Source organism: Ruditapes philippinarum, unplaced genomic scaffold (genome assembly GCF_026571515.1).
Source record: "Ruditapes philippinarum isolate M1 unplaced genomic scaffold, ASM2657151v2 ctg1870_1_1_1_1, whole genome shotgun sequence".
Taxonomy (NCBI): Eukaryota; Metazoa; Mollusca; class Bivalvia; order Venerida; family Veneridae; genus Ruditapes; species Ruditapes philippinarum.
The window spans coordinates 22,205-36,162 of record NW_026863063.1 but is presented as its reverse complement, the minus strand read 5'-3'; the positions used below and the strand labels follow the sequence as shown (position 1 = coordinate 36,162).

Sequence of the window (13,958 nt, the reverse complement as noted above, 5' to 3'; positions counted from 1 at the left end):
ATATATAATGATCAGCATCCGAATGACAAACAATAAAATCACTGATTTGGATATATTATTTCGACTCTAACACGACATCAACAATTAGATGCTGCCGTACATGGTAATTAGCTAAATTGCGCCTGATTTGTTTCCGTACTTATTGTCAGCGCGTCACATCTTTAGTGGTTACGTCAGGTGTATAATGATTACGTCACATGTCTACATATACAACGTTAAACAGTAATTTTATGTATATGTTAGTGTTCATCCGTGCTGTTCTACAGAAATTAGAAACTGCGACGGGAGCGATAGCGACAGGAGAATGTTTCTAATTTCTGTAGAACAGCTACGGATGAATACTAACATATTTAGTGTCAAACTTTATTTGGCCTTATAATCACTCACTTTATTACGTCACTATGACGTTCTATGAAGTACTATGAAAAATAGAAGTCGACTATGAACGGAATTCGATATATAGTATCGACTTTTGTTCTGTGAAAATTAACGCACATAATTTGTTAGAAAAACAGTGTTTTCATTGGTAGACAAATAAAGTTGGACACTAATGCATAATAACACACACTTTCGGTTTTTCTATGTTCATTAGGGAAAAATGTGGGTCGTGTTAGAATATATTGTAATACTTTTGTCTATACATATGTATATGTATCTAAACTTATTGTTTACAATATGTTGTCAAAGAAAAGTGTGTTCACATATCTAGTCAGACATTGTCTTGTAACGTAAATAAATTGTAGTACAATATTAATTTATACAATTTGTCTTTGACAAAACATGAAAATATTTCAATAGTAATACATGTACATGTAAGTTATAAAAGTAATTCATGTAAGTTTAAAACCAATTAAAGAATTGAGTAATAATTGTATAATTTCTTTAAGTTATTTTAATATTTAGTAATTAAAAAAGCATCGAAACACGAGGCTGTCGCAGGGTTCTCAATAAGAGCCGGCCGCCGGCCGAAATGACCGTTTAAAAACACTTTTTGGCCGGCTGAAATTTGTAAAATTTTCAATTAATACCATTTAAACTAAGAACATAATTTGACTGTCAAATACTGATGCTCCGTGATAATTATTAATTTTTCAGTAAAAACACAATAAATGATTGATATAAATCTGAAAACAGACTTTTATTAGCATATAAATCTTAATTAAACTTGCATAAAGTGAAACCGGTAGTCCAACTCCATTGCCGATTTTTCCAGCCTACTGCAATATTGCAATGAAAATACTTGCTAAAACTCATGGACACTATTCAAGGGTTTAAACTTTAAAACACATGATTTGTTTGCTATAAATCGTAAAATCAATTGTTGATAGTTGTCATTTACACTGATAATGTGTACTAAAATACATTCATGTGTTGTCGAAAATAGATCTGATTTCGGATGTAACTTATTCGGACATGCAATTACGGATTGGGAAATAAAATATCTTTCTTTGACTGAACTTCATACACTGATACATGCAATGCTTATTTATGAATAAGCAATTTTATTGCAAGTAATATAATATGAATAACAAGTTTTGATACCCTAGGTATAAAAATTAAGGGCAATATACTTTGATCAAAATGACTTAAAATCTATAATTTGTTGTTCAAATCAGGGACAAAAGATGTAAATCCAATGTTCCTACTCAAATCTTACACCAAATAACTGATACATTTTTAGTGAATTACATGTACTGAGATTTGTTGGCATAAATAGTAAAAGTTTTTGTGACATTTGCTCTGTTCCATGTCTGACAAATAAGTTTATAGAATTTATGACTAACACATTTAGGTCCTGTTCAAGCTTTTAACTTCAAAATAAGAATCAATATTAGGATCAGGATCAATATTTGGATCAACTGTAAAATTCCCTTATCTTACAAAAATAACAATAAATTTATCTAAAATTTCATAAACTTGCCATCGCAAACCCAACAAGTTTTCATCAAATTAATATTAGATATATAATCTATTGAGGATAAACAATGAAGAATATTAGTTTTTAATTTGATCCTGATCCTTAAATTTTTGTGAACACTCGGCCTGTTTTGATTTTGTAAACATAAAACTGTACATTGATGTATTATGTACATGTGAAACTGTAAGCTCTATTGAATCTTGTTAGTGCCATGTCTGCAGCAACAGACAACACAAAATTTGCTTATTTTTATTTAATCATTTAATGCCAGGTGAGTATTCACATAATTGGCAAGTCATTTTAAAATGCCCTTCTGTTCAATGAAAGTGTTGATCCCTAAAAAATGAAACACAATGATTGGCATTTGGCACATGATATTTTATTATTGAATAAGAGTGATTTTTATGCAGTAATTTTCTAATATTTTTCTCCTGTCTGCAATTAATGCCCGACATAACTGTATTGGTCCAGTATTTTAAAATGAATTGCAGGATATGGTGTTTCATTAAGTTTAAAATGAATTAAAAAACAGTATTTAAGGCAAAACTGCACTTTTTTCCAATTAATCACAGAAATGTATTTGACAACACACTTAATACTGGATTAATACTCATAATGTAACACATTTTTTATAGAATTTAATAATGTGAGAAATTTTATATAGTTTTTTTTTTTTTTTTTTTTTTTTTCAAATTATGCCTTTACATTTGGTCTTCTGTAATAGTTTTAAACTGCCAAAATATGGCCTAGAATGCAGGAAATCAAGTGCTTAATTTCAAAATTTTCCGGAGGAGCATGCCCCCGAACCCCCTAGGGAGGCCTGCTAGAATTCAAATTTGGCCTGCTGAGCTGAACCTTATTGAGAACCCTGCTGTCGGATTTGTATGAGAGTATAAATCAGATTGCCGATTGTTTTGATGTTCTTTCTCTTTTGTATTTAAGGCAAAAAAACAACCCATTCCCAGTCATCCAAGAAAAAGTACCAAATGTATAAGCATCTGAATATGACTTTTCTACTGTTATCTCCTTCCCTGTCGTCACAATATGTAAAAACCAGAAAAAAATGATGTGCATAAAGTTAGTTCCCTATTCCTTATTCCTTATTCCTTTTTCGAATAAGGAATAAGGAATCAGTTCCGTATTCCTTTTTCGAATAAGGAATAGGGAACTAGTTACTGATTCCTTATTCAAATCTAAATAAGGAACAGCAGAATTAGTATTTGTTTAAAATAAAATTTATACCTCATTCAAATCATTGCATAAAGAATCTGCATAAATTATTTTGAAAAAAATCGAATAAGGAATAGGTAACCAGTTCCTTATTCCTTATTCAACTCCGAATAAGGAACAGAAGTAAATACTTAAAGAAAAGACACCAGTTGCAATTACTTTTGATAAATCTGCATTAGAATTGCAAGGATCAATTATAAAAATCATGAAATAAAGCATCTGCATAAAACTATTTTTGAAAAAAAATGTTAAAGTCGAAAAAGGAATAGGGAACCAGTTCCCTATTCCTTATTCAACTCCGAATAAGGAACAGAAGAAAATACGTAAAGAAAGACACCAGTTGCAGTTATTTTTTATAAAACTGCATTAGAATTGCAAGGATCAATCATTAAAATCATGAAATAAAGCATCTACATATTTTTAAAAAAAAATGTTAAAGTCGAATAAGGAATAGGGAACCAGTTAACAAGCAAGCTCCAGACTGACAGTGAGTTAAAGCAATGTGCATGTATTGGTATGCAATTTAACTCTGACTTGTTTTCAAAAGTTTCCAAACTATGATACAATCATAATATATTGTATGACAATAATTATTTATAATAAATTTATTTTGAGTTACGGTAATTTCATTTTCGTAAAACCAAAATAAGTCCATTACTTTTACTTGCTATTTTGCAAACAATGCAACATTATACCAATGACAATTTTTATGTTGAAAAAAAAATCACTATAACAGTACTGTTAGTCAAATAAAGCAATGTACTATGATATTGTTTCTTTAACAAGCATTGGAATCGATTTATGTTTGAAATATGTGTAAGTTCTTCAAATTCTTGTATTATGTCTGAATGAAAGCTTACCAATTTATAATGTAAATAACAAGGAATCAGAAGCTGAGACTGTTTTATAAACTTGTTAGTTAGTTTGAAAGAAATAATCCACTAAATATTTCACAGAATATGATATAAGATATTGAGATAGAACTGTTTTGCACTAGGATTTATTCAAAATATTATCAAAATGTTGGTGCGAAACGGTTGTAACTTAAGTTACAACCGTTTCGCACCAACAAAATATGTCTGTTTGAGTTACAACCTTTGGACATATAATTATACTTTTTGGTAGTTTAATTTTAGCTTTCAAGTTCAACATTTTTACAACATGTGTGTATATTGCTCCTACATTGAAAAATACCATAAAACCATTTTCGGTGAAATTATGAGTTACAACCCTTTCGCAACAAGGCATCGATATTGAAATGTCATTTGTGATCATGTTAGTTTCTCACACTAAACCAAGGACATCCATAAGTAATTTTTCACGGTTTGTTGTCACGGTTTGTACCAAATACTATCAACATAACTATTCATCGTTTACAGACATTTTATTGTGGACCAAATCACTTAATTAAATAATCAAAGCACAGAAGGCGCTGAAATTTATATGGTCTCAGAATGTCAGAAAGGTGATGGTTGTGAGATTATAAACCAATTTGTTTTTGTGTAGTGCCATCATTGCTGTTTCCAGTGTTACCCAAACAAATAAAAACTAGAAATTGTCACAAGTGCCGAATACCACCCCCACCCCTCCACCCCCCACACACACACGAAATTGTCACAAGTGCCGAGTACCCCCTTCCCCCACACACACATGCGCGCGTGCTTGTCAGAAAACGTGTTTTTTATTTAATAATTTTGCACGTAAGATGATGATAAGCAGAATGCAGTTGTTTATAGATATTTTTCGAATGTTTTTTTTTTGTCCTACATCAATAAAATAAATTAAAGTTTGGATTTGAAGTTTTCTTGACTTCTTTTAAGGGCAATACGTCATTCTCTCTGATATTTCTGTACTTCTACTCAGTGAGATCTATCTATTTATATAGTGTCATGTTGATACCTTTCATAGTTCTCATGTTATATCCTGGACAAAGTTCAAAGTATTTCAATGAACAAAGGGCAATAACTCAAAAATAAGGGTAGAAAGGGTAACGGTTCTTCCACACTGCACTTCTCTCAGTTACATCTATCTACCTACAAAGTTTCAAGTTGATACCTTTTTCAAAATTCAAAGTCTAAAAATTAACAAAGGGCAATAATTCCAAAAGAGGGTTATGGTTTCTATTCACTTCACTACTCAGTGAGTTTATATGCCTACAACGTTTTACTTGATACCTTGTGATCATGTCCCGATCAAAGTTCAAAGTGTAAAAGTGAACAAAGGGCAATAACTCCAATATAAGGCAAGCATAGTTATGGTTCTTTTGCACTGCACTTTTCGTCAATGTGAGCTGTCTACCCACAAAGTTGCTTGTTTATAGACTGATGTCAAGAACAAAAGTCAAATTGTAAAATAAACAAAGGACAATATCTCCTAAATAAGGGAAGGCAGAGTTACGGTTCTTTTGCAGTGCACTCCTACTCAATGATTATAAATACCGCCTACAAAGTTTCAAGTTGATACATGTTGTCATTTTAAAGTTATGTCCCGGAAAAAAGTTTTAAGTGTAAAAATATGGGGCAATATCTCCAAAATTAGGCAAGGCAGTGTTACGGTTCTTTTTGGACTGCTTTTCTACTCAATAAGATCTATCTACCTACACAATTTGAAATTGATATATCTTGTAATTTTAGAGCTTTATCCCGGACAAGAAATCTGCAAAGGGCCGACCGACCGACTGACCACCAGCTGACTCCAGTATACCCTCTTTAACTTCGTTTGACTGGGGTGTAATGAAATAACATTTATAAGTAACTATTTGTAAAAAAAAATCCCACCTGTTGCTGGCATCTCTACATTTCCTTGTGAATAGGGAATGGTTTTGGCAATGCACGACTGACGATTCAAGCTTATAACAAAAACCATTGCAAGGAAGATGTGATTTATTAACGAAGTCTTCATTTCTCCAGCGGATCATTTATAGCAAGTTTATCTTCTTTGTCAATTAAGATTCTGAAAAAGAGTTATAAGCTGTTTTAATTGATGTATATTGAATATTGTACATTGTACGTAGGAGAGCCAATGTTAGTATTTTTACGATTGATTATTTTCTTTATTAGTTTTATTATGAAGCTAAATATAAGATTTTTAGAAAAAAAAATCTTTAATAAACCCTTTATGATATACAAATAATTAAAAAATGGTGATAATAAATTGACCCTCTATGCCTGTAAAAAAATAGGTACCTTGTTTTTTCTGGTAAATAAGGTCAATTTATTATTATTTTTTATAAGTATTTCTTTATCCTAAAGAGTTGATCCAGGTTTGTTTTTTTTAAAGAATCATTTTTAAAGGAATGGGATGATGGTAAAACTGGACAAGCCTTTCCTTTTAAAAGGAAACATTATTATAAAATATAACTAAAAAAAGTCACTCCGTAGTTTACAATAAACATGGTCACTCGGTCGCTTGCAATATATTATAAATATGTAGGCATGCAATGTAGGAGCGCATTTGTCTCCGAGCACATTTGTCTTACGTAAGACCAATGCGGTCGCATTTGTCCCTGATGAGACAAATGGGACCTCAAATGTCTACCCCAAAAAACTCATTTGTGTGACAAATGACTTTTATGTGCTCCGATCAAGTTTATAAGGGACAAGAAAGCACATTTGTCTCGTGTGTTTTTAAGGGACAAGAAAGCACATTTGTCTCATGTCATTTTTATGAATTATTTGTCACATTATTCCCACGGCAGAAATTCTTTTTTAGAATCGAGGATCGCCGTAATACCTCATGTCAGATGTAATCATCAATATGTTTGCTTATGTTTTCTTTATGAAAATCTAAAGTGAACTATTAATCATAATATCTCTAATTCAAGTAATTGATTGGCTTAACCTGAAGGTGTACACTGAAACAAACTAAATCCCGTTCACGATGGTACAATGGTGACAGCGCGGTGGCACGATGTTACGTTGATGAAAACTCGATGGTGCGATGGTAAAACATAATGGTACGAACGTGAAACAACGACTGTACGATGGTGAAACAATGATTGTACGATGGTGAAAAAACGAAGGTTCGATGATGAAAACGTGATGATACTATGGTGAAAGACGATGTTACGATGGCAAAAATACGATGGTACGATATGATGAAACTGCGATGGCATGATGATGAAAACGCGATATTATTTTTATCGTGTCATCGAATCATCGTGATTTCACCATCGTGTCATCGTGTTTTAATCATCGTACCATCTCAATTCCACCTTTGTACCATTGCGCATAGCTGTTCAGGGGGTCAAAAATGTTACATATGTCCACCGTAATTGTTTGATATTAAATCGCATCTCGCCGAAATCTCGCGTCTCGCTTCGCATCTCGTTCGTCGACGCGAGACAAGAAACTGATTTCAGGTCATATACCGCTAAGTAGTATTCCCTTTATAGTCTACATAAAATCACTTAAAGGCCCATTATGCCTGAGAAATACTTTTATGTGTATTCTTTAAAAGCTTTGTATTTTTGGTATACTTTTATAGCTCCAAAAAGTTACTCATTGGCTAATTATCTAAAGCATTTTTCATCTGCTGTTTTTTTGCAGTTTGTACAGTTGAAGTAATTAAGAATTTTGTACTGAAGTCAAAATACTACATTGTTTACATTTTGCTACTTTTATGATGCATTATTTCACATTTATCGCGAATTTCTTTAGGTTACAAGCATCTAACTTCCTCAGAAATCATTATTTGAATATTAATAGATTCATACTTGCTCTATCTAAAGAAGTAAAAATTTATTCATTTCTGAAATCTCGTGGCACAGGATACTTTGACATTGCGAGATCTTGTGTTACAATATCGTGCCTCGCTTCGTGTCTCATCGGAATGTCGCGTCTCGCACGATTCTGAGCGGTCCGATATTCCATAATTATGGCATTACCCGGATTATTTTAGGAACTCACACAATTCATGTTGTAAGTGTTTTTTCAATGGCGGATCTGAAAGCCGCAATTCTAGGAAAATGACGTTTTTTACATAGTACATATATTTCTGATGAAAACAAAATACGTGTGTAATGGTCTTCTTATTTTCTTCCATAGATCATTTAAGGGCCTCCGTGGCCGATTGATTAAAAAAAAACTTGTTCCTAACCGCTGTAGGCTCTCGACACATACACGGGGCGTCGAACTATTCATGCGAGGATCTCGATCAGGGTCCAAATGCGGAATACATATCCGCGGGCGCACGTAATTGCTATCGCGTGCGCACGTAATAGTATCGCGTGGCCACGTAAAAGCTATTGTGTGCGCACGTAATAGGCCCATTCTCAATAAAATAAAGCATTTGAGATTGAAAAATATTAAAAATTTGATGTTGTCATTGTGTCAATTTTTATCGCTGAAGTAAAAGTTTAGGGTATTTTGCAAGTTTGCCAGAAATATTTTGAACAAGAAACTATGATATAACAGGATGGCATTTAGTTTGGTAATGACACTGTATTTCTTCGGTAACGTAGATTTCAGATCTAATAATGTAACATATTGGCTGCATATTAACAACAAATGTCTTTAAAATATATCAAAATCTGTAAATTCTCTATCTAGAGGGACTTTCTAACCCAGGAAAATTCAAGGAAATTGGGTACCTTGCTAATTTTCAGTTAATTTCTTCAAAGTTAAATATTCGTAGAAAGCAAAAATAGTCAATTTTGGAAATGATTATTTTATGTCTTCATTCAAAGGATATATATCATATATAACATATGAGAGGTCGAATGCATACACAAATGTTGTACATTGTATTAGCAATTTTGTTTCAAAACATTCAACTTTTCACTTTCTTAATATTTGGAAAATTTATTGCTAAGCAGTTCTATATGTATCCCCATATAGGATGTCACGTATGTTTCATTTTATTCAAATGCAAGTAAAGGTTGAGAAAACAATTTAATTTTTTGTAAAATAATGTATATTTATGGATATTATTTTAACATTATTATATATAGAATGAAATACGGTCAGTAAGCTTTTTGCAGAAACGAATTAGTTGTTGCTGAGAACATCAATATCTTGTAAAATATTTTTAACATTTCTGCTAGTACATCAACATATTATTAACATATCTTTCCATTGTAAGAATAATTTTGTATCTTCTTACATCTAATACAAGGTAACCGTTACTAACAGGCATGATAATCCCAACTTTATCTTTAATTTTCAAAAATTGTTGAATTGTAAGTTGGAGTAACGTATGTTTCACACTCGCTTATTTATGAACTTAATCACGGAATTGAAACTTACATGTAAAATCGACTGTTTTATTTAAGAATCAAATGTACATCATTCTATTGTCATAAAAATGCGATTTTATGTTTTTATATATCATGTGTAAACAATATAAAGTCTGTTTGATAAAAGTAACGTTTGTTACACTGTGGTTACTTAAACAAGTTAAAACTCGACCAAAGTTATCAAAATTAACTTACTAATGTCAAATAGAAGTTAATGGTGTTGTTATACGTGCTTTCTGACTTCAATTTCCCTTTTGATAAAATTACTTTAAAAAGTTGATAACGTATGTTTCTGTAACGTATGTTTCATTTTTACATTGAAAGTGGGTTAAAAAATGACACAAGACCGTTTAACCCGCCATAATTTGTGATTAATATATCAGAGTTACACAGAGTTAATTTTCTTTCTTGTTTGGATTCTTCTTTGAATGGATTGGCTCTTAAATAATGGTAACATATGTTTCTTTTTAAAATGCTATTGAAAAGATTTGAATAAAAAATGAAAATTTCAAAAAATATAATGATTTTTGAGAGGCTGCAAGCTTATTTTAACTTATAATTATATATATGCTGTATTATTAAGCATGCATCGATTCAATTATGTAATTTCGGTTCCACTTATTATTGTTTTAGGTTTGTCACTATTTATTTATATGCATTTGGCGACATTTGATCATCCATTATATCAATGAGATTTTAACAGTCAAATGTAATTTTTACCAATAATCAAAGTTCATATACACACAGCAATGACTAATTGCACCTGTTTCGTTTATTCTTGAACTTATTTTTCTGAGACACAATTTCAAAGTTGAAAATTCTAGGTGGCGACAGTAACGTATGTTACATTTTAGGGCATTAATGGTACTTGTAAAAGAAAAATAACAGATAGAAATGTAAAACTGAGCGTGTCCCTATTAGACAAAGTGGCAGCCACCATTCTAACGACATTTTGAACTCGTATAAGAGTTACCCAGTGGAACATCAAATGCTGTGTCTTATTGAGAATGAGCGAATAAATAAGAAAACTGTATGTCCCCTTTATGCCACCGTAGATACTACCTTGTTTTTGCTAAGAATATTTCTAGTGCCATAAATCATTTATAAAAGCATTTTAAAAAATAAACGTGTCACAAATAATAACAATAACAGTAGACTTGCTGCATATGTGTTTATGTTCTGGATGCTGCACTTGTAAAAATTTTCATTGTGACATGCAGAACAGGGATATTCTTTAATTTAATATATGACTCCTGACCTATGCAGAGGCAGGAAGTTTTTGACTGACCGGAAGTGACCTAAAAACGGTTTTATAAATACAGAAAACACAGAACAATGGCTGGTTGCCGGTAAACGGACGGGCATAATTTTTTAAATTTTATTACCTTTTAAGAATTTTATGGAAAAATGCGAGACAAATGTGCTTCGAGTGTCCTTTCTATTGTGTGTCGAACACATCAGTCTGTCTCATTTCCAATTTGTCGCAAATATGAATGTTTACGAACACATCGGTCACACTTCGTGTGACAAATGTCATTATGTGCTCCGAGACAAATGTACTCCTACAATGCACATTAGTTATAAATTATAAATAGACTTCCTTGGGCATGCACAGTTGGTATACAAGAAAAATTATAGTTAAATTTTTAAGTTATATAAATTTACGTAACGGAAATATAAACATTCTACAATCTATTCTATAAAAGGTGTCATCGTGAAATAAATATAATATAGCACGCTGTCAAAAGGCAAATACCCCACTCTGTAAAGCCGAGAAAGTTTCATATTATTTATGATAAATGTGATTCATTCCGAAAAAAAATGTTCAGACACTATCCCAAAAAGTATTCCAAGCCCCATTTTCTAAATAATGAATACCCATGCACGAAGAATAACCCTCTTCCCGGGAAAACTTCCCTTAGAATAGCATCATAAAATGAGCCGTATCATGACAAAACCAACATAATGGGTTTGCGACCAGCATGGATCCGTCCAGCATGCGCATCCGCGCAGTCTGATCAGAATCCATGATGTTCGCTATCAGTTTCTCTACGTGTTATAGGGTCTGTAAGCGAACAGCATGGGTCCTGATCAGGCTGCGCGGATGCGCAGGCTGGTCTGGATCCATGCTGGTCGCAAACGCATTATGTTGGTTTTGTCATGACACGGCTCAAATATTGAAATAGTTTCGCTCTCTCTCTATATATATAATCTGGTTATCTGCCCCCGTGTGAGATAATAAACCAGTTTATATATATATGATAATGGAAACGATTTTTTCCGTATGTGAATATTTATGCTACTGAAAAGGGAAGATTATACATTAAAAGGGTTTCTTCGGGGGCGGGGGTATATTCTTTAAAATGTTGCTTGGCATTGTTTTGTGGGAAGTGTCTGAAAATACTTTCTTACGGAATGAATAAATTAATATTTAATACAAGAAGGCGTCTTCCCCGAGACGTTTGCGTTTGCTTGTTAAACTGTGTAGACAATTCTCCCGAACATTTGCCGTTTGAACTCTTTCACGTATTTTTATACAATCATTTTTAATAGGCTTCGATTATCGTTGGGGTAATTTAATGTTAACAGTATATTAATAACACATGGGTTACGCCTCGGGTAACAGTATTTTTACGAGGGATGATATTTTTACTGTTACACACAAACCCATGTGTTATACGCGAAAGCACCCGCTGTTTGGCGCTACATTGTGACGTCATGTAAAGAACTCTTTAAACGTCTGTACAGCATTAATTACTGAATTAAAGATATTGGTGTTCGGATTAATTTTCTTAGTTAGACCATTTTCTATTAGTCTTGATAGTTTTCATAACAAAATTCAAGAGAAATTTGTTTTGTATTTATCAATTTTTTCAAACAAAATGTCTAAAGAAGTCCCTTAAACTAAATATGAGTTTTGACTCCGCCCACTTTCATATTTATAATTCATATTTTTTTTTAAAAAATATGAAATATATTTGACTGATATAGCACCATATTTCATGGGTAAAATTAAATAAATTTAGATATTTCTCTTAACAGCAGATCTAAAACTTAAAAAAATCATTTTTTTTTTTAAATCGATATCTACTGTAGGCTACCACACCATATAAATTTACTGTAGCCAGTGATGGCAGATCACTGCAGTGAAACTGATGGCAGATAGCTGAAATTTACCGCTCGGTACAGGTAGGTTATAAATTTGGTTGGTATTATTATATTACACAATACGGCCCATGTCATTGCTATGAAACTATTGTTCATTGACTGGAGATACTATAATATTAGGTAATTTTGGACTCGTTTTTTCCTGTTTTTAGACTATTATGAGCAGGTTTAAAGTGACAGCTTTGGAAAAATCCGTATAAATGTCTGCTTTTTGTTCAAAATATCTCAAGTTTTAACTAAATGGCAGGTTTTCGTGTTATAAATATAGACGTTCATCCATCGGGGTTACGCAAGCCAAATATCTAACCCGTGAGTCTTTTCTTGAAAGTTTTATAGACGTTCAATCTGGTCCGGTCGAAGAAAAATGCTGCCGTTGTTTATATAACCAAATTTATAACCTAGTACCGAGCGGTAAATTTCAGCTATCTGCCATCAGTTTCACTGCACTGCAGTGATCTGCCATCACTGGCGCCGGTAATACAGTGTGTGTACATTCAATAAAATCAATATTTCTTTAAATAGATATTCTTTTCATTCTGGCACCATTTTTCAGGTCGGTTCCAAGTCAGGATTATAAAATATCTACAACGAATTTGTAAAAAATATACAGTAGAGAGAAATACAGTAAAGAACATTGTAACATTAAAAAAATTAATTATTTTTTAACTTTTACTTTCATAATAAGCAAATACATGTAGATCTATAAACAGAAGAAATATTTCTTCGTGTACCTTTAATTCTGTCAATTTCTTTAATCTCAATGTTTCAACAATCTTTATTTGTTATATTTTCTGTAATATTCGTTCTATTTGTTTACATGACGTCAAAATGAAAAAAAGTAGGTTTTCCCGTAAAAACTGGGTTAATAGTGACGTCACGATATATTAATAGTTAACAAAATGGCGGGATATTCTGTGCCTTTTATGAATCAAAGAGGGACGGCTCATTGAATGTTCGCAAAATATGTATTTGATGGTAGATTATACATAGAATTCATTTCTGACTTAGGATAAATGTTATCTTAGTCCATTCCCATTACACTATATAGAATCTATTTATATATAGTCCTAAGTCAGAAATAAATTCTAAGTCCATTCCTATTGTAAACACCTATATATATACTGTATACTATAGTAATATAATATAATATTATAGTCTACAGTATATCACATGATCTATGGAGATAAGGGCTATATCACTAGTACACGCATATTTTATGATCTATCTGATTAAATGTCAAGTTCCTGTGAGTATATATTACCCTTTTGGTATGAATTAAAAAAATGTTCCCCTCTTGAAAATTTTTCTAAGATGTTTACTCTAAAGTTTCTACTTTTCTTCTAAAAGCAAAGTTTGATTTCTCTACGGCAAATCTTTGTTGCTTATTTTCCGACGCCATTCATATGA

General features: G+C 32.1%; 1 protein-coding gene across 1 annotated transcript in view; it reads right to left on the bottom strand.

Annotated features, from left to right (window-relative positions):
- The window catches only part of LOC132721035 (A disintegrin and metalloproteinase with thrombospondin motifs 19-like), a gene marked incomplete at its 3' end in the record, with an annotated part of 85,825 nt that extends 72,422 nt beyond the window's left edge, over positions 1 to 13,403 (bottom strand). Inside the window, 2 exon segments of the mRNA XM_060705284.1 lie at positions 5,926 to 6,100; positions 13,283 to 13,403. Of these exon segments, the coding sequence (XP_060561267.1) occupies positions 5,926 to 6,049 (124 nt within the window).
- Positions 13,404 to 13,958: the final 555 nt, after the last annotated feature.